Raw genomic sequence first — 22,477 nt, 5'->3', positions numbered from 1 at the left:
GCCAAATCTGGGACTGAGGGACCACAACGCCATGAGACAACACACTGCAATACTTATCAGCAATTTTTTTTTTTTTAATACTATAAACCAAATGAGATGTGGGAAAAGATCAACAAGAAAAAAAAATCTCTACATTAATTCTCTAATGCTCTAAGGAAGAGCCATATGCTTTCAGGTTGAACAGAAGACCATCAAAGGCCTTCTGCCATCATACCTACACCATTTCTAGTCTTTAATGGAGAGATAGCTGTGGTCTTAGTATAAGGAAAATAAGGCTTCAAGGAGATAAAGTACACTTGAGTAAAAGTAAAGCACAAGTTGTTAGTGCTGATTAGTCACTCACGTGATCTGTGAATTTAAATTCTCCAAGGCTTTTTTTTTTTTTTTAATCTGATAAATGAGTGGACTGGTGAATTGCAGTTGATCTTAAAGGTTCCTTCTAAGTTTATAATTTCTACTCATGACAGGGTTGGTGGGAGACAGAAGGAGGGGGGCAGGGAATGGAAGGAAGGGTAAAGGGACTTAGTAATCAGGGTGGCTTTAGGATGACTGGAGAATCCTGTCAAATTTTGGGTGATGTTACAGGTTGGTTGTTCAAGATTTACCCAGTGTCACAGGAAGAGGGATACTTCTCAGTCAGAGAAATGCAGACAAAAGCCAGCAAACTTTATTAGACTTTTTCCAACTTGCCTCCCCATTCTAGGTCAAGAAGTAACTTCTCTATATGTATGCTCTGTAAAAGATCCTCACAGTAACCACTCACCAGAGGAAACAATCTTGGGATGGACACCCTTGTTACCTGCTGCTGTTGGCAAGGCAACGGATCTGAGAAGTCAGAGAAATTGGTCTTCACTAAAGCAGCTTAATGCCAATGAAGAAGACCCTCAGGATGTAACCTGCTACAGGCTCATCTTCTTTTGTGGGGAATGACCAAGGACTACTACTAAATTCACCAGGGACACAGCAGGCCCGAGTCAGTCTTACAGACTCCCTAGTTGAGTAGCCACAGGTCACAAGTTCCCACCCCTTTGCCCTTCACAGCACACAGTCAACTAAAGTTCTTACTGTGGCAACTTTATTACAGCTAGAAACACAAATCTGGCCAAGACGGCCTGCTGATAACTTAACCATTAAATAATTTAAAAAAAAAAAAAGGGTTAATGGAGAAGCTTTTATTCATTAACACAGAGCCTAACACATTGTTATATTGCAATGCAGAATAAAGCTACAAAAAAGTAACAGAACGAAAAAGAAGAGCAAGATGTGGCTCTAGATAAAGAATTCAACAAGTCAGACTCTGAAACAGGCACTCAGATGGAATGGCCTAACCCTAACCCCAGGTTACCGTTACCCCCACCCCCACCCTGTTATGCCCCCAAATAGTAAAAAGGAAACGGTCACAAGCTCACAATTGTTCGGTTCTCACCAATGTTAACAAAGAAAACCAAAATGAACCAAGAGTGCTTGAGGGGGTGCCTCAAGATATTCAATCAGTAGGGGGAGAATCTCTGTTTCTCGCCTTTCAGTTTGTTAGTTACACATGGCACGGCAGAGGTGGTGGTGGCGGTGGCTGAAGCCCCGGTACCCTTAGCAGCAGACACAACATTTAGAGCCAGGAGAGGGATGGGTTTCATGCCAAGCAGACTGGAGACACAAGGGGCGGTCGGAAGAGGGTTGGGGAGGCTGGAGGGTGCGTCGGAGGTCCCCGCTGTGGCGAGCGAGGGGGTGGTGGTGGAGGAGGAAGAAGAAGAAGAAGGGGTGGAGGGTTGAGAGAGGTTGATGCTGAGGTGATCAGGGATCGTGACGGAGGCTGCCTGGGAGGAGGGTTTAGCGTTTTCTAAACTGTAACAGAGGAAAAAAGGAACAAAAAAAAAAGGGTGGGTGGAAGGGAAGACCACAAAAGGGAAAAAGTACAGGACAAAAACCGCTTGTTATCAGTTAAGTGCCTCTGGCTGCAAATTAGGAAGACCTAATACCAACTTGTGATAAGCTGCCCCTCTTTCAGTCTGTGTCCCACCCTCTAAAAAATGTATACTTTACCAAATCCCATTCCACAACGCTATTTAAAACTGCTATGGTGAAGAAAAAGCTGATAGACTGAGAAAAGAAATCATACAGAGCACACTTCCATGTATCGGACATGGGATCCAACCCAGGAGTCAGAAAGAAATGATTTCAAAGTAGAAAATGAAAGAGTATTCATAGCAATCTCCAAACAAGGAACAAAGGTCTCACACCCACCAATCCCTTGTGAAGGTGTAGAATGTTATTCTACAGAATTAGAAACCTTCCCCCCAATGCTGAAGTGTGCTTGCTTCCATCTTATACAACAAACTAACCAATATATCAGGATGGGAAAGGACAAGAAACCAAGGCAGGTCACTTATTTCAAAACTTCAAAGAATGTAGTATTTTCAAAGAAAAATGCTGAGAACAAAAGTGTAGATAACAACTAAGAAAGCTTCATTTCTGGTGAGAGGTGGGATTGAGGATAAAAAGCCCTTTGTTTTTGATTGAACATACTTCTAATACAGACCTCAAAGAAATGGAAGATACTCAAGCACTCCCGAAAAATTAGTTTAAAAATGTAAAAATACCGCCTCTACACCTAAAATAATGTCCAAATAGCCATAATGATCAGCAACTCCCAAATGCCCACGCTTCTAACCCAGAACTGCAGTATTTGTCGAAAACTGTCCAGACAACCTACCCCACAAGATGGACTCTTCAAAGGCAGGGACCCTCCTCTTAAGATTCCATCTTGTTTACCTAAGTCCAGGGAAATTACAATCTATAAAGCAGGGAATAAAGAAAGGACTCAGGCTGACAGAGTAAGAGCAGAAATGCTCAGAATCCATTACCGAAAGCAGAGAAATCTCTCCTGCCTGGTAGTAATAAAACCAGTTCGCTTTTACGTTCAAACTGGACCAAGATGGGAGAGTGAAGAGTAAGCTTTGTGCATGTATGATCTCTGCTTTGGTATTAAATGAAGCGTCACAAAGTTGTGACCCAAATCCATAGTTTGGACAATTTCATGAAATGGGATGACCCTAAATAGCCAGCCATCCTATAAGGAGGATCCTGAAAAAAGTGACTGAATCAGGAAACTCAGGTGGAGATATTCCGCTTCCTTACAATGTTGACACTGTCCTAAGGTCAAACCACTTCCATTTAATAAGCACTACCTGACAATATTTAGGGCAAGCCTACCCAAGCAGAAGAAAACAATCCCCAGCTTCCAAGAACATGAATCTTACCACTTAACACCCGCCCTTCCCCGTACCCCAGTTAGAAACAAGAAAAACCTTTACAAACAGCCTCTGCACAAAGCTTACTACCATGTCCCACTGAACATGAAGAATCTGATGTGCTTGGTAGCTGAAGCAGATCTACACACAGAGGAGTCTTTTCTACATAAATACTAGTAAATACCTCAAGGCATTAAAAGGCTTAAGGCAAAAGTCAAAACCACTGGGGAACTGATAATTCTTAACCAGGAGATAAAAGACAATGGAATAAATACAAGGTCAGTGTAAGCAGAACAAAATAGACTTCATACTTAAGAATTCCTTTCCCCTGTACTAGATTCAGGAACTCAGAACACCTTTTATGCACAACAAAAAATGAACAGTTATGACAGAGGTAAGTGACTAGACAAAAATCTACATGAAAAGGATGGCTAAGCCCCTTGGGAAATAGACTGCTAACCCCGGCTTAGCATGTGAGTAAGCAATTAAGAACGTGACTAAAGCACATGTGCTGAGAAAGCAAGAAATACAAATGCCTTGTAGGATGTCCACCAGACCCCGAATAACCCCACTATGGCTATTGTGCGCAGTAACATCAGCTAGGTTTGGGTGAGGAGAATAAAACCTCAGGAAGCCATTATGGTATGAGATGGTGGCAAAAAAAGAAAGAGGCTAGGCATTTCTGAAATAGTCCAAAACCTGTGCCTCCCCTTTCCCACAAGCTCTGAACAATGGAGCAATTTGCAATTTGAGAAAAATGGATGTTTTCAGAATAAATGGTAATCGCTGCTTCCAAGAAACTGCCTTGCCGTCACATTACTTCATTATCCTTACTCCAATTAGGACGCTTTGGAGACTAGACCCCATCCATGAAATACTGGCCTATGACATGTACAGCAAGAGACCCACATTTGCTTCTTAGTCAGTATGGATGCTCCAGCCAGAGCACTGTCCTACTAGTGAAAACCTGCTCTACTCTTTCCAAGCCTAAAACCATCAAGTCAAATGCAAGCATTCTATTCCCCTCCCCCGTACAAATTTATTACAATCTTGTTACTTTTCCTGCTTGCTACACTTAAGAATGGATCAAAGCAGGGCTAGACTTTAACTTTATTGCCATCTCCACCCATCCCTGCTCCCATCCCCCAAATATTCCCACATTTAGTAATACACTGTAGCTTTCCCCAACACACACATTACTTGTGTTGCCAACAATAACACAAAAGGTAGAGAGGGAACCCTTACCTGACATTGATTAGATATTGAGCCAGGCTAATGCTGGCAGCAGATCCAGTGATGGTAACCTGCCTATCAGTAGATCCTTCCACTGGGTTCGCAATTTTGATCTGCGCCCCAGACATCTGACGGATCTCATTGATTTTGGCGCCTTGACGCCCGATTATGCAGCCAATCAACTTAAAAAAAACAACAAGGCATACCAAAATTAAGCGTTGCATGGCTAGATCCAAGAATTCCATCCCACCCTTCCAGTCTTCTATAGCTTGGATCCACAATAATGGCAATGGAAACTACTATCCGCATCCTACACACCCTACTCACATACTCCTGATTAAAAAACTTGATTCTAGATTTTATCTCCACTCTTGCCCTATTTTGTCTACCACAGATCAGAGCCAACTCTCAGTGGACTGACTCCGAGGAGCATTAGCTCACTTCCTAGAGTACCAATCCAAAGACAAAATAAATCAGAGCCAACAGGCTAACCAGTTTCTCATGGCTAGGGATAATAAAGGTCTCTGGGTTTTGGCAACAAAGATGCCTAAACTCATCCTGCTATGATTACCATTTTAATATACTGGTAAGAATTCTGCCTAATTTATAATGCTTTTGCCTCTGGAAAAAATAAAAAATTGGTCTACATTCATATTGTCCAATACTGTAGACTAATAACACGTGATTATTGAAAACCTTTAGTGTAGCTAGTGAGACTGAGAAATTGAGATTATTTTATTATTCTCACAATTTAAATAGCCACATGTGGTTAGCGACTACCATGTTGGACATAACATTCAATGGCCTCTGCTTTAAGGATAAGGCTTCAGATCATCCAAGAAACTAAGGCCAATGGGAATTTGTATCTGAGACAAAAATGGTTTTCTCCCTCACGATACCTCAACACAATAGTTTTACCTATTTTCTCCATCAGTTTTTATTTATGATTCTACATACTTTTAAAATTTTAATTTGGGATCTTTAAAAAACCCCATTTCTTTCCCTAGGCCTTAAGAATGGCATGACACTGCATCAACTCTTATTTTTATCCCATGCAACCCTATTAATTATACTCACATCATTTGGAATGGTGAGTTCATGAGAAGTAGTCTGAGCAGATGCATCCAAACCTGCTAAAAGACAGAAGAGAGCAAGGAAGTTCAATGCATAGCAAACAAACCCCCACTGATTTGCACATTAACCTAACAGAAGGAAACAAACTGGAAACCCAGCATTGGCTGTTGGGATTCATCACTAACTTGGAAGCCTCCAAGGAGGAAAGAGGGGGAAAGGGGTACAGAAATAATGCTGGAAAGGTTCCTCTGTAAACTCAGAAAAGCTGATTTCATGCCATTTCCTGCAAAGCCCAGCCTATTAGGGTGTACGTGGATGGAAGCCAGGGGCAAGGGAATGTGGTAGGACCAAAATCTAACCAAATCCTTCTGCACTGCTCCCCTTTTCTGCTTAGGATTTCCTGCTGCTGTTGTGTTCCAATTTTATCTCACCTGATGCTCACTAGCACCAGTGCCAATATCATGCCTGTTACTGGGTACCATGGACTTTTGGCAGACATGCAGAGTTGCTTTAAATATACCTGTATCAGATTAACACCTCCCCCAATCCTAACCTACACTTGAAGGTCAAATAGAATGAAATGGCACCCAGGTGAGGGAAGTTCATTTCTCCAGATTTATTCCCTGTCTTTTCCTCAATTGCTCAGTAATTTGTTCTCGTTTTTATTTTGCTTTCCAAAGAAAAAGAAAAAAAAAAAATCCCATCAGCAAACACCCATACCCATCAATAATACTGACACCTGGAAAGGACCAGGCTGGCTGGCTAATTCTCAAAGCTAGTCCTGCTCTCAGCTGTGGCCTCTAAACTCAACATTTTTAGAAGGGGGTTGGCCAGATCCATCAAGGGACCCTCAGGGGCACCAGGCCCACCCCTTTGCTCTCTCAGCTCCTTTCTGCCATGTGCATCTTGCTGGTATGTCATGGGCAGTGAAACAAGACTCCCACCAGTTTATTAATATAACAGTAGAATACTACAGATTTTTTTTTTTAATCATTACCCCAATAGCCTTTCACCTCTGGAGAGCTGGATTCAATGCCTGTTAAGATACAAGTGAAAATGAGTTTGGTGGTCTCATCCTAACCCTATCGGACAAGTTATTCCTTATACAGAAAAAAAAGCCCCAAAAACAAAACAAAACAAAACCAAAAACCACTACACAATTTGGCACAAATGGATTTTCTACCCAGATCTGTGAATAGCTGGTGGAGAGAAAGGGGGTGCCAATCAGATCAAAGGGGCAGCAGTGAGGATGGGAAGAAATATTAGCCTACCCTTTGCCTGACAAGCATCCCCAGACCTCACCCCAAACCTTCCAGGGCCTTTTTTTTTTTTTTTTTAAAAAAAGAATAACTCACCCCAAATGAAAACCAAGTTAACAAACACATTACCTCCTTCGGTTTAGCGATAGAAGACAGGCAAGTTTAAACCAGCAGGATGCTGGGTAATGAAGTATGTTTTAAACAGATGTCAAACTGAGACCTTGGGGCTGGCCTCTGTCTTGCACTACACTTTACAGAAATAAACACTGAGGTATCCATACCACTGAATCCGGTGTTGCCATGCGTCATGGGAAAATGAGACTGTTGCATTGCCAACTGGTGCAGCTTGGTCAACTGCAGGGAGGAAACAGGAGAGGTTGGCATTAGAAGAGTAACAGAGTCAGGGCTCAAGCATATTCAGATCTGAAAATGCAGAGCTCCTGATCCCCAAAGTTGACTCTACTACTCAAACTACAACACAGGGTAAAGATGGGACTTAGACCACAATCCTGGAGATGGGAAGAATATGAAGGTAAGAGTTAGAAATAGAAAGGGCATCAGTACAAGAGAATGAATGCATTTTGTGTGTGTGAAAAGAAAAGCAGCAGCACCTGCCCGACAACCATCCCCTCGTGGGCTACTTAATGAAGGTGTTTGCAGCCATTGCAACAGTTGTCCCCGGGACAAGCACAGACAGGCCAGGTAAACAAACTGTGCAGTGTTGCGAGGGGAAACACACCATGCAGGGTTCTTCCAGTACTGGGAGAAGGGAAGGAGATGAGGGGGCAGGGAAACTGCGAGGAGGAGAGAGATTAAGATGAAACCAAACTGGGCTCAGCCCCACCCCCTCCAATGATTTCTACAGCTATTTTTCTTCACCTATATAAACTCTCCTGGCTGTTGTAAAACAATCCCTCCTCAAGGCTACTTCCCCTCCTGGGACAAGCCAAGAACCAAACCCAACTTCCCAAGTCTAATGCTCAGCACCTGAAAGGGTTAGTAATGACAGAGGAAAGTGCAGAGAGAAATGCCCTTACACGAAGTTTGAATACCAGTGCTTTTAAATAGCGTGTTTAGTGGCAAGAAAGGTTTAATTGAGTCGAATCCCCAAATATTCAGCTTATCCCTCCCTGTGCAAAATAAGCCCCTTTCCCACCCGCCCAGATGCTTTTTAAATTGTCACCTCAAATTGAGGAGTACCCAGAGACAAACCCAACCTCCCACACACCCCCCCCACCCATGGAAAGGACTCTATGAAGAGATGCACAGTCAGTCCACTGTCAATTTAAACTGTGCCCTGGAATAATAAATCACAATATACCGTGGAACACTTCTCTCTTTTAGATAGAATAATCTGGAATATGGGGAAAGCAGAATCTAATAATCTGCTGAATCCAAATTTCCAATGATTACGTCAAAAAGCAAACAAGGTGCTACTGTGGCCCTGATTAAAGATTATTTAAGGCCCAAAATATGAGGTTCACCTTGTGAGGAAAATACTATAAATGTTTAAGACCCAACTCACTTCTGCCTATGTGGAAGAAAGAATGAAACAATTTTGGATGGGAGAGGGAGCTTTTCAAAACAAGAAGTGAAAACAAAACTTACATCTGGCTGTGGAATGGCATACTGTCCTTGAATGGTATAGGCCTACAAAAGGAGGAAAACAGTTCCTATTAAAAAACCAATCACGGACAGCCACCCAGTGGGAGAAGGGGAGACAGATTTCAACTAGCCAGGAAGCCAGAGTTGAACTAGAGATGGGGGAGGCCAGAGATTGAGGCAGTAGATGGTATCTCACAAACACAGTCAGACCTGAGTTGGCCTTCTTTGAAACCTAAATATGATGCCTTATTCCAGGAAGCCTATGAAGGGAGCCATGTTCCCTGCAATCAAAGGCAAAATACACATTTGTTTCTTAATGGAAAGGTGGGAAGTGGGATTAAGCAATGCCTCGATTGACCAAACCCCCTTCTTTTTCCCTATATACAAGACAGCCTAGGAGGAAAAATGTTCCCTTCCCTCAACCACCCCAACCCTTATATACCGGTCATGGTGACATGAATGATTTGTATTTGCACAAACCTACGTGGCATGTTTTGAAACACTTCCCTTTCCCTATCCCTATCTTACTTTTCTCTACATCTGCCTAAAGATGTTAAATGCACTGGAAGCTAGCAGAGTACCTAACACTAGGGAGCTGACCTCAGGAATGCAAAATAAATAAATAAATAAAACAAATCACTGTGTTCTAAACCCTGCACCTTCTCCCACCTCCCCCTCCATAAAAGGCACTTGCAGCTCCCACTACACCCTCCTCCCCCCGCACCATAACCTCCAAAAAGGGAGCTGGGTCTTCAGGGCAATGGGGAGGGGGACAAGGAGGAGGAACAGGAAGGGAGGGAAAGGAGTGGCTGGTTAACAGGATGTGAAGCTTTTCACATCACAGTGGCCAGTACCCCCCAAAAGTGCACCCAGGTGGGGGTAGGAAGGTGAAAATGGGATAGGAAGAGTGGGAGATGGGGAAGAGGGGTTGAACAACAACAAAAAAAAAAAAAAAGGAAAAAAAGGAAAAAAAAGGAAAAAAGGAAAAAAAAAGAAAAAAAAAAGAGAGTTGGTGTTACCATCTGGTGGGCTACGCGGCCTGTGTGAAATGAGGTGGGGGGGTCAGTCCAGGTCCCCGTGGACAGGTGGTGTCCACAGCATAAAAATCACCAGCGCCACTGGCCCCCCGCGTGTTGGCAGTCTCGGCTGAGGCGGAAGGATTGAGTGAGCCTTGGAGACTGAACATCCCCTCTCACCTCTAGAGGTGGTCCCTCCAGGTCAGGGTTGAGGCACATGGACGGGGTGGTGTGGGGAAAGCTCGCACTGTCGCTGCCTGTGCTGTACCTGTCCTGTGGATAAATAGAGGATTTCAGTCTCCAGGGCTGTCAATCCGGCACCTTGTCACCAGCATGAAATTCACACAAAAAAAGTTGTTTAATTTTTTCTTTTCCTTTAAAAAGGAGCTCACGACACAATTTGAAACGAGCTGCAATCAGTGAATTTAAAAAAAAAAGTTACCTTGTGGCAGGTATCACACCGCACAATTGGGCTATTTTCAGTAAGAATGAAGGGATGGGGCAACAGAGCTGATGCCAGCTACTGGTCAGTGTGGGATTAAGTTGAACCCCTACAGAGCCCACTTTTGTCACAAAGGAACAAAAGATACAGGTCCATCTGTGGACGTTGCATGAACCAGTCCATTTAAAAAGGCCCATGGGAATAATCAGGGCCACTCATGAAAGAAGCTTCAAGCCTTTAGAGGGTGGTCAACTGAATAAAGGGGGGGGAGGGTGGGAGGAAGGTGGGGAAGCAAAGAGGTAAGAAGGGGGAAGTGGAAAAAGGAGGAAAGGAAAGGGAAATGAAGAATTATAGACAGGATTGCTGCTGCACAGCATGGGACTCTTTATAATCCCAAATGGCAGTGGAAGAATCCAGAAGAGCAGGAACCTAGAGTTTCTGGGGAGAAGGGAAAACTCCTAAGGCTAAGCCTCCTTGCTATACTGACTCTGGGCCTTTGTTTATCCTGCCTGACTATCCAGACTGACAGAACCCTTTAACCAATCTGGTTTAAACAAGGCAAGGTACTAAACTGTCTCAAGGTAGCACTGCGACATGATTTGTGAAAGCTCCCAAAAGCACATGACAAACTAAGTCTCCAAAATCTTGTTCAGTTTTATGCCAACTCAAAATAGAATGTGAATGAGATGGACTTTAAGTTTTTGCTTCCCCCAATTCAAACACAAGATGGAACTAATTGAGTTAAGTGTGCTTGTAACAGGCCAGCCCCTCATTGGGAAAAGGCATTCTGAGCAATGCACTTGCTTAGGCAACCACCAAAATGAAGGTCACTATTTCAACCTGAACCCCAACATTTACAAAACTGACCTACCTACCTACTCCTTAAATACTAACCAACGAAGCATAAAACTATCATTCTATTCCATGCTCTTGTCATACAAATCTAACTTCAGAATAAACCATGTGCCAAGGATCAAGAGTTTAGGTGGGTGAAGTAGAAAGAGGCCAAGGGGGTGCTTTGGTGTTCTTACTCTAACACCAAAGATCATAGCACCACAGCCCAACATGCTCTCCCCCTTCTATTCTCATACACTGAACCCTTACCCCGGCTGGTTTCAGTTATGCCATGTGGGTTCAAACCAGCATTTATGAGGTTAAGAGCCTGGGGGAACAATTCACTGGAGTTTGGGAGTGAAGGGGTAGGAGTAGGGGAGGTGAGGTGGGGGGGAAAGGGAAGTTTGTAGGACACTCAAGTTTAGGACCCCCCAATTTTGAGACCACCATCCAGAATCTCCTTCAGAGGTCCAGTTCTTTGCTACTTTTATTCAGACCTCTAAAGAACACCCCACACATAAAAAAGCATGGATGGGGTGGTGGGAGAGGGACAGAAGTAGTGACACCAAGGCCATTTTACCCTTTCTTCTAACCCAACCCACCTTAAATTACCAAGTAAATTCCCCCTTCCGAGTGCCTACAAAACTCCCATTGTCTGCTAAAAATTAAGTAAGGGCTTGGCATTCATAGCTTTCTCCAGTACAAAAAAATAAAACTAGAAGCAGGTCAAACTAATGGCCAGAGTACAGGTTTCAGCAAGCATGCAGAGTGGCCTGGTGTGCTGCTGGCAAAGTTGACATTTCAAATATAATCCTTGTTCATTCTAGCCCACCAATAAGAACTTTCTTACCTGACCACCTGCAAAGATGACTGGAGAACTGGACGGCTTGGGCCGGTACGGGATGGTCACGCCCTTCGGGGGGGACTGGGAGAGAGTCAGAGGGGAAAAAAACAAAAAGAGATAAGGTTTCAAAGCTGCTTCAGCTGTGTGGCTTAAGCTCACACAGATCAGTTAAATTAAAACTGTATTAATTTCCATCCCCTCACCTACCAACGTTGTCTCTGGCTAGATCTAATCTCAAATCATCTGTAGTTATTTGCCTTTAAAGCAGTTAAGATGCGTCCGTGGACTACACAGCTCACACTAATTCTCATCAAGGTAGATTCCCCTGTAATAATTTACGCATTATTTCCACGTCTTCAAATAAACCTAATGAACATGACAAACCTCTATGCGTACGTATATTGTTGGCAATTTAGGATCTTACATTTTGGCCTATATAAAAAAACGAAGCCAAAATAGGAAATAAAGTACCCCAGTATTATGCCTAGAATAATACAGACTCTGTCAAGAAAAATAGTTCAAAGGTTCAGTCAACATTTTCCTAAACTCTACTTGAAAATCCTACTTTCCGTTCTCATGCAACATGGGACCAATTCCACAACAATTCTAAAAAGGTTTATTTTCCTTTAATTTTGCTATTCTTATTTTAACTGAATAACATATGCTACCAGGACCTCATAAATCATTCAAAAACACCGTTACGGATAAATCTTCTCTTATATAAATATCTTGAATATAATCCTGCCTTAAAACAAATTAACTTGAAAAATGTGTCAAAATTGCACATAGCCAAAATACTGTAATACAAATCAACTTAACTCAGCTTCTCAGGAACCCAGTTACATCTTTTGTCCACTCAGTCCAAGTAGTGAATCTTCCCCTACCAACCCTACTAGAATTGCTATAAACCAAAAGATGACTGCTGCTTAACAGTTTCTATTTTTGCTCAGACTATAAGAAAAGTCAAAGCTGGGGGGAGGAAAATATGAACTCAGGGAACCTCTTCCCCACCCCCACTGGAAGCTTCTAACAGCTTCACCTAATTCTAGTCTTACTAAATATAGATCAGTCTGTTTCCCTAGAATCACCCTCCCCCCATTCTCAGCATGAGCCTGAGGGCTTACCTCCAACATGACCACGCAGATCTGTTTCACACACTCAATGATGGATTGCGGAATGCCAGCAATAGTGATGGCCCGCTCAGTTGAGTTGGGGAGCATATCCCCCGCCACCTGGACCTGAGCCCCTGTACTCTTTGGGGTAAAAAGAAATTTTAAAAATCAGATAAAAACAGCTCATACTCTTCCAATTCCCCAATCAGCGATTTTAGAGTCTAACACTCAGTAGAGATACTTATCCCATCTCCTATTTTACCCTTTTTATCCTCCCTTCCCACTCCTCCCTTATTCCAGATATGACTGTTTAATCACAGTTATAAATAAATTAGCCTCTGAAAGTCAAGAATAAACCTGAATAACAGCCTAAATTTAAGCTGTTCTCAAGAAAAAGGCCCTTCTAGAAATGATAGCTAGCTAATGATGGCTTCATGGGCCATCAAACAAAATCTCTGCAAGTATCACCCACTTTTCATTCTCTTATTGAACAAATATTTATATTAAGCCCATTCTATGTCTCAGGCACCATTCCGGTTGCTTGGAATACATCAAACAAAACCAAAATCCTTGCTCTCATGGCATATACAATAAGCTCCTGAAAACTCCTTTAGGAGCCACTCAAATTTCATTCCAACATCCAATTCAGTAACTCCTATTAAAAACTTCCATAATTCAATGTAAATGCCACAGTTTAAAAGGGAGCACAATTACAACTACAACCTAATACACCTTCCTGTTTTCCCCTTGCTATTTAGGAGTCTGGTCAAGGAAAATATATCCTATTATTATATATCAAACTGTAATCTTCTTAGACATAAAAAAAAAAAAGTATGTAGTCTCATAGAAAAGTTGCCAAATAAAAAAAATGGAAACAGGGGGTGCCTGGGTGGCTCAGTCAGGTGTCCGACTCTCGATTTCAGTTCAGGTCATGATCTCAGGGTAGTGGGATCAAGCCTCATGTTGGGCTCCGTGCTGGGCAAGGAGCCTGCCTGGGATTCTCTCTCCCCCTCCGTCCCCCCCACTCCCCAGCACAGTGCTCTCTAAAATAAAAAGGAAAAAAGAAAAAAAAGGAAACCGGTCATATTCAATAGTTAGAAATTCTGGTTAACCTTCTGACTTGTTATGACATATGAATTGTTTAAAAAAAAAAAACCTACACATTTTTAGGTATTCATCAATGGTACAATCCTTTTCTTCCCAATACACAATCAAATTGTAATCATCTAGGACTGTTACTTTAATAATCTTCATCTCAAATATGAACTTTTCCTAGCCATACTAAGAGCTATTAATAGGGGAAGCCATATTTAGAATAAACATTCTGAAGACAACAAAAGTTACCAACCTCTCGTATTTCTTTGATCTTGCAACCACCTTTCCCGATGAGAGAGCCACACTGACTAGCAGGGACCACCAGCCTCAGGGTAACTGGGGGTCTACTGGCAGCTGTACTATTGGTCATAGAGCTGCTGATGTCCTTCAAAACGAAATTCATCAGAACAGAAGAATTAAGTTTAAACAGATGCCTGGGACCCATAACTGCTATAACAGAACTGTTTTAACCTTATAAGGGCATATTATGTCATGATCTACCATCAGCGAAAAGTTCAAATATTGCCTCCCCCGCCCCCAAAACAACTATTTCTGAAAAGATAAAAAAATACCTACAAATTTCCTCAGAATTAGCCCTAAATACAGTTGCCTTCATGGGGGGGGGGGGTTGTAGGAAGAAAAGTGATATTATTAGTTTTGGAAATTAGAGCTGACTGCAAAGTAAAACAATCTTGAAGTCAAAATTAAATAAAATATTAAGAGAAAGATGAAACAACGCAACCCAATATTCAAAGAACCAATCCTGTCCTCTTAGAAAACTGGTAAGATTAAGTTGTGTGCTTCTTTGTATCATTATTTTAATTTCTTGCTAATATCACCATCACACAGATAACGAAATTGAGGCCGAGTACTCACCCCAATCACATCTAAAAAGCTGTAGATTTGAAATTAAAAGACTGTATTGGCTCCAAAGCCCACCATCTTTCCCATAACAATATGCTACATCCAAAAGTCATGGTTTTAGCCTAGTTAAATTTAGCCTCCTGAGGATTAAGTGGTTTAAACATCACGTCTCAGCCTAATCTCTATGCAATAGCTGGACCTGGAAAGTGCTTAAACATAAAGTCTTTAAAGTCAAGGACATGTTAAACTATGAACAGATCTTCTGAATGTTTTTTAAGCTTCAGACTCTGGATTAGCAGGGCCTTGCAGGTCAAAAGATAACATTTCTGATCTTGGCCATGATAAAATTTCAGGCACCATTAACTATCCAATCACCAACCCAAGCAGCAGCCAACAGCTCTCCTCTGCCTGTAGTGTCAAATGCGTGATTAGCAGCATTACTGAAGAGGGGGAGGAGGCTGAAGAAGACAAGACCTAGGGCAAAGACTGTTCAGTGTCTGAAGGCTGAGGTACCTCGGTGAACAAAAAAAAAGCTTCCCTCTGCCAAAAAACCTCTGGCACTGATATTTTGCTTCTGATAACCTATAAACATTCCCTCCCTTCAAGTATCGGTCTGACACAACATTTCAGATTTTTTTAAAAAAATCTAACTATAGGGCGCCTGGGTGGCTCAGTTGGTTAAGCGACTGCCTTCGGCTCAGGTCATGGTCCTGGAGTCCTGGGATCGAGTCCCGCATCGGGCTCCCTGCTCGGCAGGGAGTCTGCTTCTCCATCTGACCCTCTTCACTCTCATGCTCTCTGTCTCTCATTCTCTCTGTCTCAAATAGATAAATAAAATCTTTAAAAAAAAAAAAAAAAAATCTAACTATATCCAAGGTTGAAAGGCACCTGTATTTATAGTATATAGTAGTGTTCACCAAGGCACCTAAAGAAAGCACATTTAGGCTCACTCAACTATAAATCAGGGGACATAACGTTTAGTAATAAAGTACTGTCATACCTTCAAAACTGTCAGTCAAAAAAATGAAAATAAAAGATGCTAGTTTTTCACACAATTTTTTAATGCTGAGTCCCTGGTAATAGTCAAGCTATTTGTTTTAATGATTCAAGTGACTTAATGGTCAAATTTTGGGGACACTGAAGGTGGGGGGGCGCAAAGGACCCATTCGTAGATATTTATGATCCATTCTGTTCTTGAATTTAAAAAGTTCTCAGAAGGGGCGCCTGGGTGGCTCAGTCGTTAAGCGTCTGCCTTCGGCTCAGGTCATGATCCTGGGGTCCTGGGATCGAGTCCCGCATCGAACTCCCTGCTTGGCGGGAAGCCTGCTTCTCCCTCTCCCACTCCCCCTGCTTGTGTTCCCTCTCTCACTGTGTCTGTCAAATAAATAAAATCTTAAAAATAAATTAATTAATTAAAAGTTCTCAGAAAATCACTAAGTTATCTAGAAGCACTTTAAAAAGAAGACTAAATGGAAAGGGGTGTCTGGGTGGCTCAGTTATTTGCGCGGCCAACTCTTGATTTTGGTTCAGGTCATGATCTCAGGGTCCTGGGATTGAGCCCTGCGTCAGGCTCTACGCTCAGCAGGAGTCTACTTGAGGAGTCTCGCCTCTCTCATGAGGGCACACACAAACACTCTCTAAATAAATAAAATAAAAATGAAACTTAAAAAACACCCGAAAGTAAAATAAAACAAAGACTAAGTGCAGAATGAAAGAGCAACAAACCTCTTCCAGTTTGTCAATGATCATAGCGAAGGCTTTGAAGATGGCGTTAGTGGGTCCAGCCAAAGTGATAATTCTCTCAGGACAATTCCCTTCTGAGATGTTGATACGTGCACCACTCTGGATAAAAAACAAAGCCAAGAGTTAAATAAGACAAAAAGATCTGAGCATATATAAACAGCCCCCCCCCCATAAGATAAGCCAGGAACTGTCTACATACATTATCTTGACAGAAGGCAATTTCAGCATCATTTCAAACATTGCTCATTTTTGTCCTCAGACTACAGAAGCTGCCTTAATGCTTGAATGAACTGAGACACAGGAACTACATTTCCCAGCATACTATATGTCATTACAAATAACCAAGCCAGAAAAATACCACATTTTCCTTTTGAGACATTCCCCCCCGTAATCACTCATTAAAGAAAATTTTTCCTTTAAGGATTTAACGGTCCCTAAAACTCCCCCCACATAACTCACCTCCTCACGCATCTTCTTAACTGATTCTCCTTTCTGTAAGAGGAAAAGTCAAGAGTGAGCTCCAACTGCTATTTCAACCCAGACTGACTAAACAGTAATTAGAGTTGAAGTGAAACTGTCTTACCTTTCCGATGATACTGCCAACTTCCTGCAATGGAGAAAACCAGCGTCAATAAGAGGAAACTCAAAGTGTTCGTTATCATGAAAAGGAATTTTTAACGGTCCAAAACAATGGGAAAACTAAGATTTATAGGGAAGGGGATTGAGTGGGCTTTTTCTTTGCTTTGCTCAAAACATAAATGAAGATATCCAAGAATTTTGAAAGAATGATGATGCAGGAATGATTTAATGCTATTGTGCTTAGTATGTTATTTTTTAAAGTACCAAATACATCACCCTCCACCCCCCGCCCTAAAAGTTTCCCAAAATTGTCTGGGCAGAGGAAATCTACTTATCACAAGCTATAGCAACCTCCACAGGCAAAATCTTATTATCCAGATATGTGACAGTCTTTGGCTCCATCTTCCAGTTAAGCCTTTCCTGCTCAGTGGAGCTTCCTACTAAAGTCTGTCCATTTTCCCACTACACTCTCATCTACTCTGATAGAGAAGAGTGCTAAAGCCAGATGCCCCACAGTGCTAATCTGATGAGCTCCAAGATGCATGCCCTCTCTTCCTGGCCTCTCCCTGAGCAGTTACTATGACCCAATTTCCCAAGCTGGTGCATACCTTTCCATGCATAAGTAGCCGGATGGTGAGAGTGACATTTAATCCACCTTCAATCACACCGGTGTCCATGTCGAGCAGTGTTCTGGGGAGCTGGACTTTGAGTGGTCAAGTCTTTGGTCACTGGTGGGGGTGAAAGCCAAAAACTGAAATGCAAACATGATCAAAGTCAGAAACAACAGGAGAAATAGTTCCTAAAATCATTTTCACCATTATCAATGTTCTGATTCTTTTCCTTAAATCACAGTCTATCACTTGGCAAGCTTGTATATATCCAGCACAACTACATTAATGACAACTATTTACAGCTCAGGTTCTGTTAAGAGTATGGAAGGAGACTTTTCAGTCTACTCTCCTTAATGGTAGGGTTCCCGCGGACTCTCAGGATGAGGAAGATTCCTTCAATTGGCAATGGTTGTAAAGGAACTGCTGAAAGTGCACTTGTCCTTCAGCAGAATAAGCTTTGACAGGATACAGAAACACCTGGAAATCATGAGGCCAAACCTCTAACCAATTACAGAGAGGCAGATGACCTTCTGCTTCCCTGTTAGGTAGCAGTTCAGGTTGAAAGCTAGAAAGGACACAAAGTTTTCTTACTTGCAGCAATTTCTAGGTAAAAAATTGAGCTGTATCACACATTAAAATTTCTAATCTTGACAGATGACACCGAATAATTTTAATAAGATTTAAATCAACAGCCTCACTGAAAAAGGCATTATCTGAAAGCCTTCTACAAAGGCTGGGATTCCATATTCTCCTTTGGGAAAACAGTACATTAAGCACAGCCTGAGTCCTTTCTTCTACTCCCTTTCCCAACCCAACTTGATAATCATTCGGATTTGAAAATTTTCCTTGCTTCTGTATTAACCTTTGTTACCACTTCATCTTTATTCAAATCTATTAAATCTTAAATTTTCTTCCAAAGAAAACAATGAAAAAACTGGTATTGCTAAAAATTTATTGTATAGTTGTTTTAAGCAACAGCAATAATGAACCCTTCCTACAGAGAAAGGTCTTTCCCCATCTGTCCTCTGAAACAATGTTCCCAATATTTCTGTTTTGAAGTAACAAATTACATGCAGAAAGAGAATTTGTTTTTTGGATATACCTTTTCCTAGGATACCTCCTTAGGACCTAACAGCATTAGCTTTAAAAGGTTCTCCCAAGTTGATAAATTTCTCCAGTGACATTTTTAGCAACCATCCCTTCAAAACTCAACATCAATGAACTCTCCTACTAGTTTTCCCCCTTCACAAACCAGCCACTGTTTTAACTTTGCTCTAACACAAAGCCCATCCCTAAACATTTAAAAAGTGTTTTTAAGTTGCTGCCAGATCATTCTGTTTATGGCAAACTTCCCCGTGGTTACCTCCAGAGCATGATTTAAAAGATGGGCTTTGCATCCCCAAGGCACCTCATTCCCCCATCTTCAAAATAGAATTAACTGCTGGCAAAATCCCAAAATTCAACACTTTTCACTCATGGAAAAACAACAGTGCTGGGGGGGAGGGAGGCTGAGTGGAAAGGGAGAGACAGAGTTACGTCTGTAAGAATGACTTTGTTTTTTAAAATAAGATATGGTAAAATATTGGCAGTTTAGCTCCTTATCTCCACTCAAATGTAACAGGAAACACTTTACAAACACTACAACAACGCAAGTACGAAAGGGCAAGAACACTGAAAATCTTTTAGAAGGCCATTTCGTGATCAAAGCACAAAGCTGCATTTCTAACTCCAAACATCCAAGAAATCCCTGTCATGTTCTCCTGACTAGGTCAATATAAGTGTACCCAATCCCAGGAATCCAGCTGTTAATCCTACAGTCCATTACCCCTTCTCCTATAAATAGCTCGGCCTGGGTCTATATCGGCAGGCATTTTGTAATTTCAAAATTCGTTACCCCGAGAGAACGTCCTGAATAACTCGGTAACTGAGAGCCCGTTTACCCTTTCTTTAACTCCGCAGCCCCCCTCCCCTCGGTCATCCAAACATTTTCCAATTAAAAAATGCCCCCCCCATCCCTCCACCAGAAGAGAAGGGAAAAAAAAAATAAACGGTTCGGTCGGGGGGGGGCGCTGCGATCCAGGGGGAGGGGCCGGACTAGTAGCGCCTCCTCGTGTGCCTGCGCCAGCGCCTGACCCCCGCGGGGAGCCGCGCTCACCCGCCCGGCCAGCAAGCCGGCCATCGCCTCCCCCCACCCCCTTCAACCAACAAATCCACCGCCGCCCCCCCCTACCGCGCGCGCGCCCTCCTTGACTCCTGCGCAGCCGCCACCGGGAAAAGGCGGGGGGAGGGGGGTAGGCCTTGCGCGAGGCCTACTAGGCCGCGCCTGAGCCAGGGCCTCGCGTGAATGGCCGGCGAGCCAGAGTGAGGGGGTAGGCGCTCACGCGGTACTACGCAAGGCCGGGGCTCGTGACGAGAACCGGAGCACGCTGAGAAAGATGGCAAGAGTGGAAACAGAGCTATAGCTGGGGGCGGAGGGAGAATTTTGAAGCTTACCTGCAGGCGCGAGGCGACTGAGGGGAAAAGGGGAGCGGGCGGGAAGGGGAAGGGCGGGAGGCCGGGGGCGGAACAATAGGGGCGGGCGGGAAGGCGAGGGGGGCCCCGCGGGCGGGCGGAGGAGGAAGGGGGGGGTGGAGGAGGAGGAGGAGGAAGGGGGAAAGAGACCCCGGGGCGGGTGGAGGGCGGCGGAGGGCGGGCGGGCGGGCGGAGGGCGGGCGGGCGGGAGAGGGCGCAGGCTGCGGCTGCTCCGGCTGCTGCCTCTGCTGGTCTGGGAGGGGGACGGGGCGGAGCGGCCCGCTTTCAACCCCGCGCACCCTCCGACCCCGGAAGCGCTAACCGCCCCGGGGGCCGGCGAGGCGACTGCGTCGCCCAAACCTTCCCCACGCAATGCGGACGCCCTCCCAACAGCCTAGAGCGGCTCCATGGACAGCGTCGGCACCAATGAGACAACACCTGGTAGCGAATGGCCAAGCCTTAAGATAGAGCGGCAGCGTGGGGACAGGGAAGAAGCTAGTGGCCCCTAGCGGGCTGATTGGAAAGATCAGGCGTGAGTGCGGAGAGAGTTGGCAGTCGCCATGGATAAAGGAGACAAGAGGGAAAAGGGATGGGTGAGAAGAAAAGAAACGGGAAAAACCCAGTAGTCTATAGTAATACTCATAAAAAAATAAAAGAAAGAAAGATAAAAAACCTAATTTGCCACATTGAAGGCAACTTTTACACCAACTCCTTACTCTGAAAATTAGTGATCAAAAGGAAAGAATTAAGCATTTACTCCTCTTAGGAAGAACTGTAGTTCATCCGTTAAAGGAAAACTCTTCTTTAAAAGATTTCCATCTAATAAATGTAAAAAGAATGAAAGAGTTAGAAAATCACCATCCATTCTGCAATCCAAAATGAAATAATTCATTCAGGCCGGTGGCATCAGTCATCAAAACTTTAAGTGAAAGGTTGATGGGGGAGAGGATATTATCATAGGGTCAAATATCACCACACACATTACTGGCAAATTGAACAGGAAAAAAAAAAAGGTAATCTAAAATGGAGAGATCTGATAATCACCACCGTACCCAAGTGATCAAATGTTGCAACACTAATAGCAGGACAAGTTTGACATTATGTGGTCCCTGATGAGATAAAATAAATACATAGCATTGTCTATTAAGTATTCTTGTCAGAAGTGTTTAATCTTAATCTTATCAACCTTTAGACCTAATTTGCAGTGTACAGGAAATTTATGAGGGATAAAGGAATAAGTTAAATACATCACACTGCAGGGAGATCATCAACAAACTCAGAATGTGGGATAGTCTGCAAAACAACTACTCCAGGGGGCACCTGGGTGGCACAGTTGGTTAAGCAGCCAACTGGATTTTGGCTCAGGTCATGATCTCAGGGTGTGTGAGATGGAGCCCAGGTAGGGCTCCGCACTCAGCGGGGAGTCTGCTTGAGATTCTCTCTCTCCCTCTGCCCCTTCCTGCTTCTCAAATAAATAAATCTTAAAAAAAAAAAAAAAGACATCTACCCCAGTCTCTTTAAATTTTTTTTAAGATTTAATTTATTTAAGGGGTGCCTGGATGGCTCAGTCAGTTAAGCAACTGCCTTTGGCGCAGGTCATGATCCCAGCGTCCTGGGATCGAACCCCGCATCAGGCAGCCTGCTCAGCGGGAAGCCTGCTTCTCCCTCTCCCTCTGCCCCTGCTTGTGTTCGCTCTCTCGCTGTGTCTCTCTGTCAAATAAATAAATAAAATCTTTAAAAAAATAAATAAAACTTTTTGTAAAAAACAAAACAAAACAACAAAAAACTCAGAAGAGCTCTGGCAGGGAATAAGACAAAATAAGGAGAAGGAAATTAAGAGAAAGCAAATACAGGGTTATTTATTGAGCCTTGTTCAAGTCCTTTAGGTGTCAGTTCTGGCCTTAATATTATTAAGTTTTATTGGGTAACCCCAATTCAGTGGAGTCATCTGAAGAGGAACAGCTTCCGGAACTGAAAAATACAGCTTGGGGATTCCAGTTCCCTGGTGTGGGGGTGTTGTATTAGAAACAATTTGAGATAGAAATAAAAAGAAGTCTGTCATTGGCAAAGGCAAGGAGCAGACCAAATACTGAAAGAGAGGAAAGGAAATTAAGAAAATGTTGGGTGGGAAAAAAAAACTAACACTTCAAAAAAAATTTATTTTTAAGATTATATTTATTTATTTGACACAGAGAGAGCACAAGCAGGCAGCGAAGCAGGGAGAGGGAGAGGGAGAAACAGGCTCCCCGAAGAGCAGAGAGCCCAACGTGGGCCTCCATCCCAGGACCCTGGGATCATGACCTAGACCAAAGGCAGATACTTAACCAACTGAGCCACCAAAGCACCCTCAAAAAAAATGTGTTAACTTTTATTCATTTAAGTAATCTCTACACCCAACACGGGGCTC

At 43.1% G+C, this 22,477-nt stretch overlaps 1 protein-coding gene across 32 annotated transcripts in view; it reads right to left on the bottom strand.

Moving 5' to 3' along the window:
- The window catches only part of PCBP2 (poly(rC) binding protein 2), a 22,537-nt gene extending 2,282 nt beyond the window's left edge, over window positions 1–20,255 (bottom strand). Inside the window, exons 1-14 of one of the 32 annotated variants that reach the window (XM_081821790.1) lie at window positions 20,053–20,255; window positions 17,557–17,699; window positions 16,953–16,976; window positions 16,829–16,861; window positions 16,352–16,468; window positions 14,016–14,147; window positions 12,681–12,808; window positions 11,562–11,649; window positions 9,616–9,708; window positions 8,423–8,464; window positions 7,096–7,168; window positions 6,553–6,591; window positions 5,559–5,614; window positions 4,494–4,663 (exon numbers count right to left, since the gene is read on the bottom strand). In XM_081821790.1, coding sequence (XP_081677916.1) covers window positions 4,494–4,663; window positions 5,559–5,614; window positions 6,553–6,591; window positions 7,096–7,168; window positions 8,423–8,464; window positions 9,616–9,708; window positions 11,562–11,649; window positions 12,681–12,808; window positions 14,016–14,147; window positions 16,352–16,468; window positions 16,829–16,861; window positions 16,953–16,976; window positions 17,557–17,625 — 1,064 coding nt within the window. In that variant the 5' untranslated portion in view covers window positions 17,626–17,699; window positions 20,053–20,255. Of the gene's footprint in view, window positions 1–4,493; window positions 4,664–5,558; window positions 5,615–6,552; window positions 6,592–7,095; window positions 7,169–8,422; window positions 8,465–9,615; window positions 9,709–11,561; window positions 11,650–12,679; window positions 12,809–14,015; window positions 14,148–16,351; window positions 16,469–16,828; window positions 16,862–16,952; window positions 16,977–17,532; window positions 17,700–20,052 lie in introns of all 32 variants that reach the window. The other 31 variants (XM_081821792.1, XM_006728681.3, XM_006728682.3 and 28 more) reach the window with 31 other exon arrangements.
- Between the last annotated feature and the right edge of the window lie 2,222 nt (window positions 20,256–22,477).

The sequence above is a fragment of the Leptonychotes weddellii genome, chromosome 5 (assembly GCF_054177405.1).
Source record: "Leptonychotes weddellii isolate Sample4059 chromosome 5, ASM5417740v2, whole genome shotgun sequence".
In the NCBI taxonomy this organism is placed as follows: domain Eukaryota; kingdom Metazoa; phylum Chordata; class Mammalia; order Carnivora; family Phocidae; genus Leptonychotes; species Leptonychotes weddellii.
Note: the sequence above shows the minus strand (reverse complement) of the source record. Positions and strands in the feature narration are given on the sequence as shown.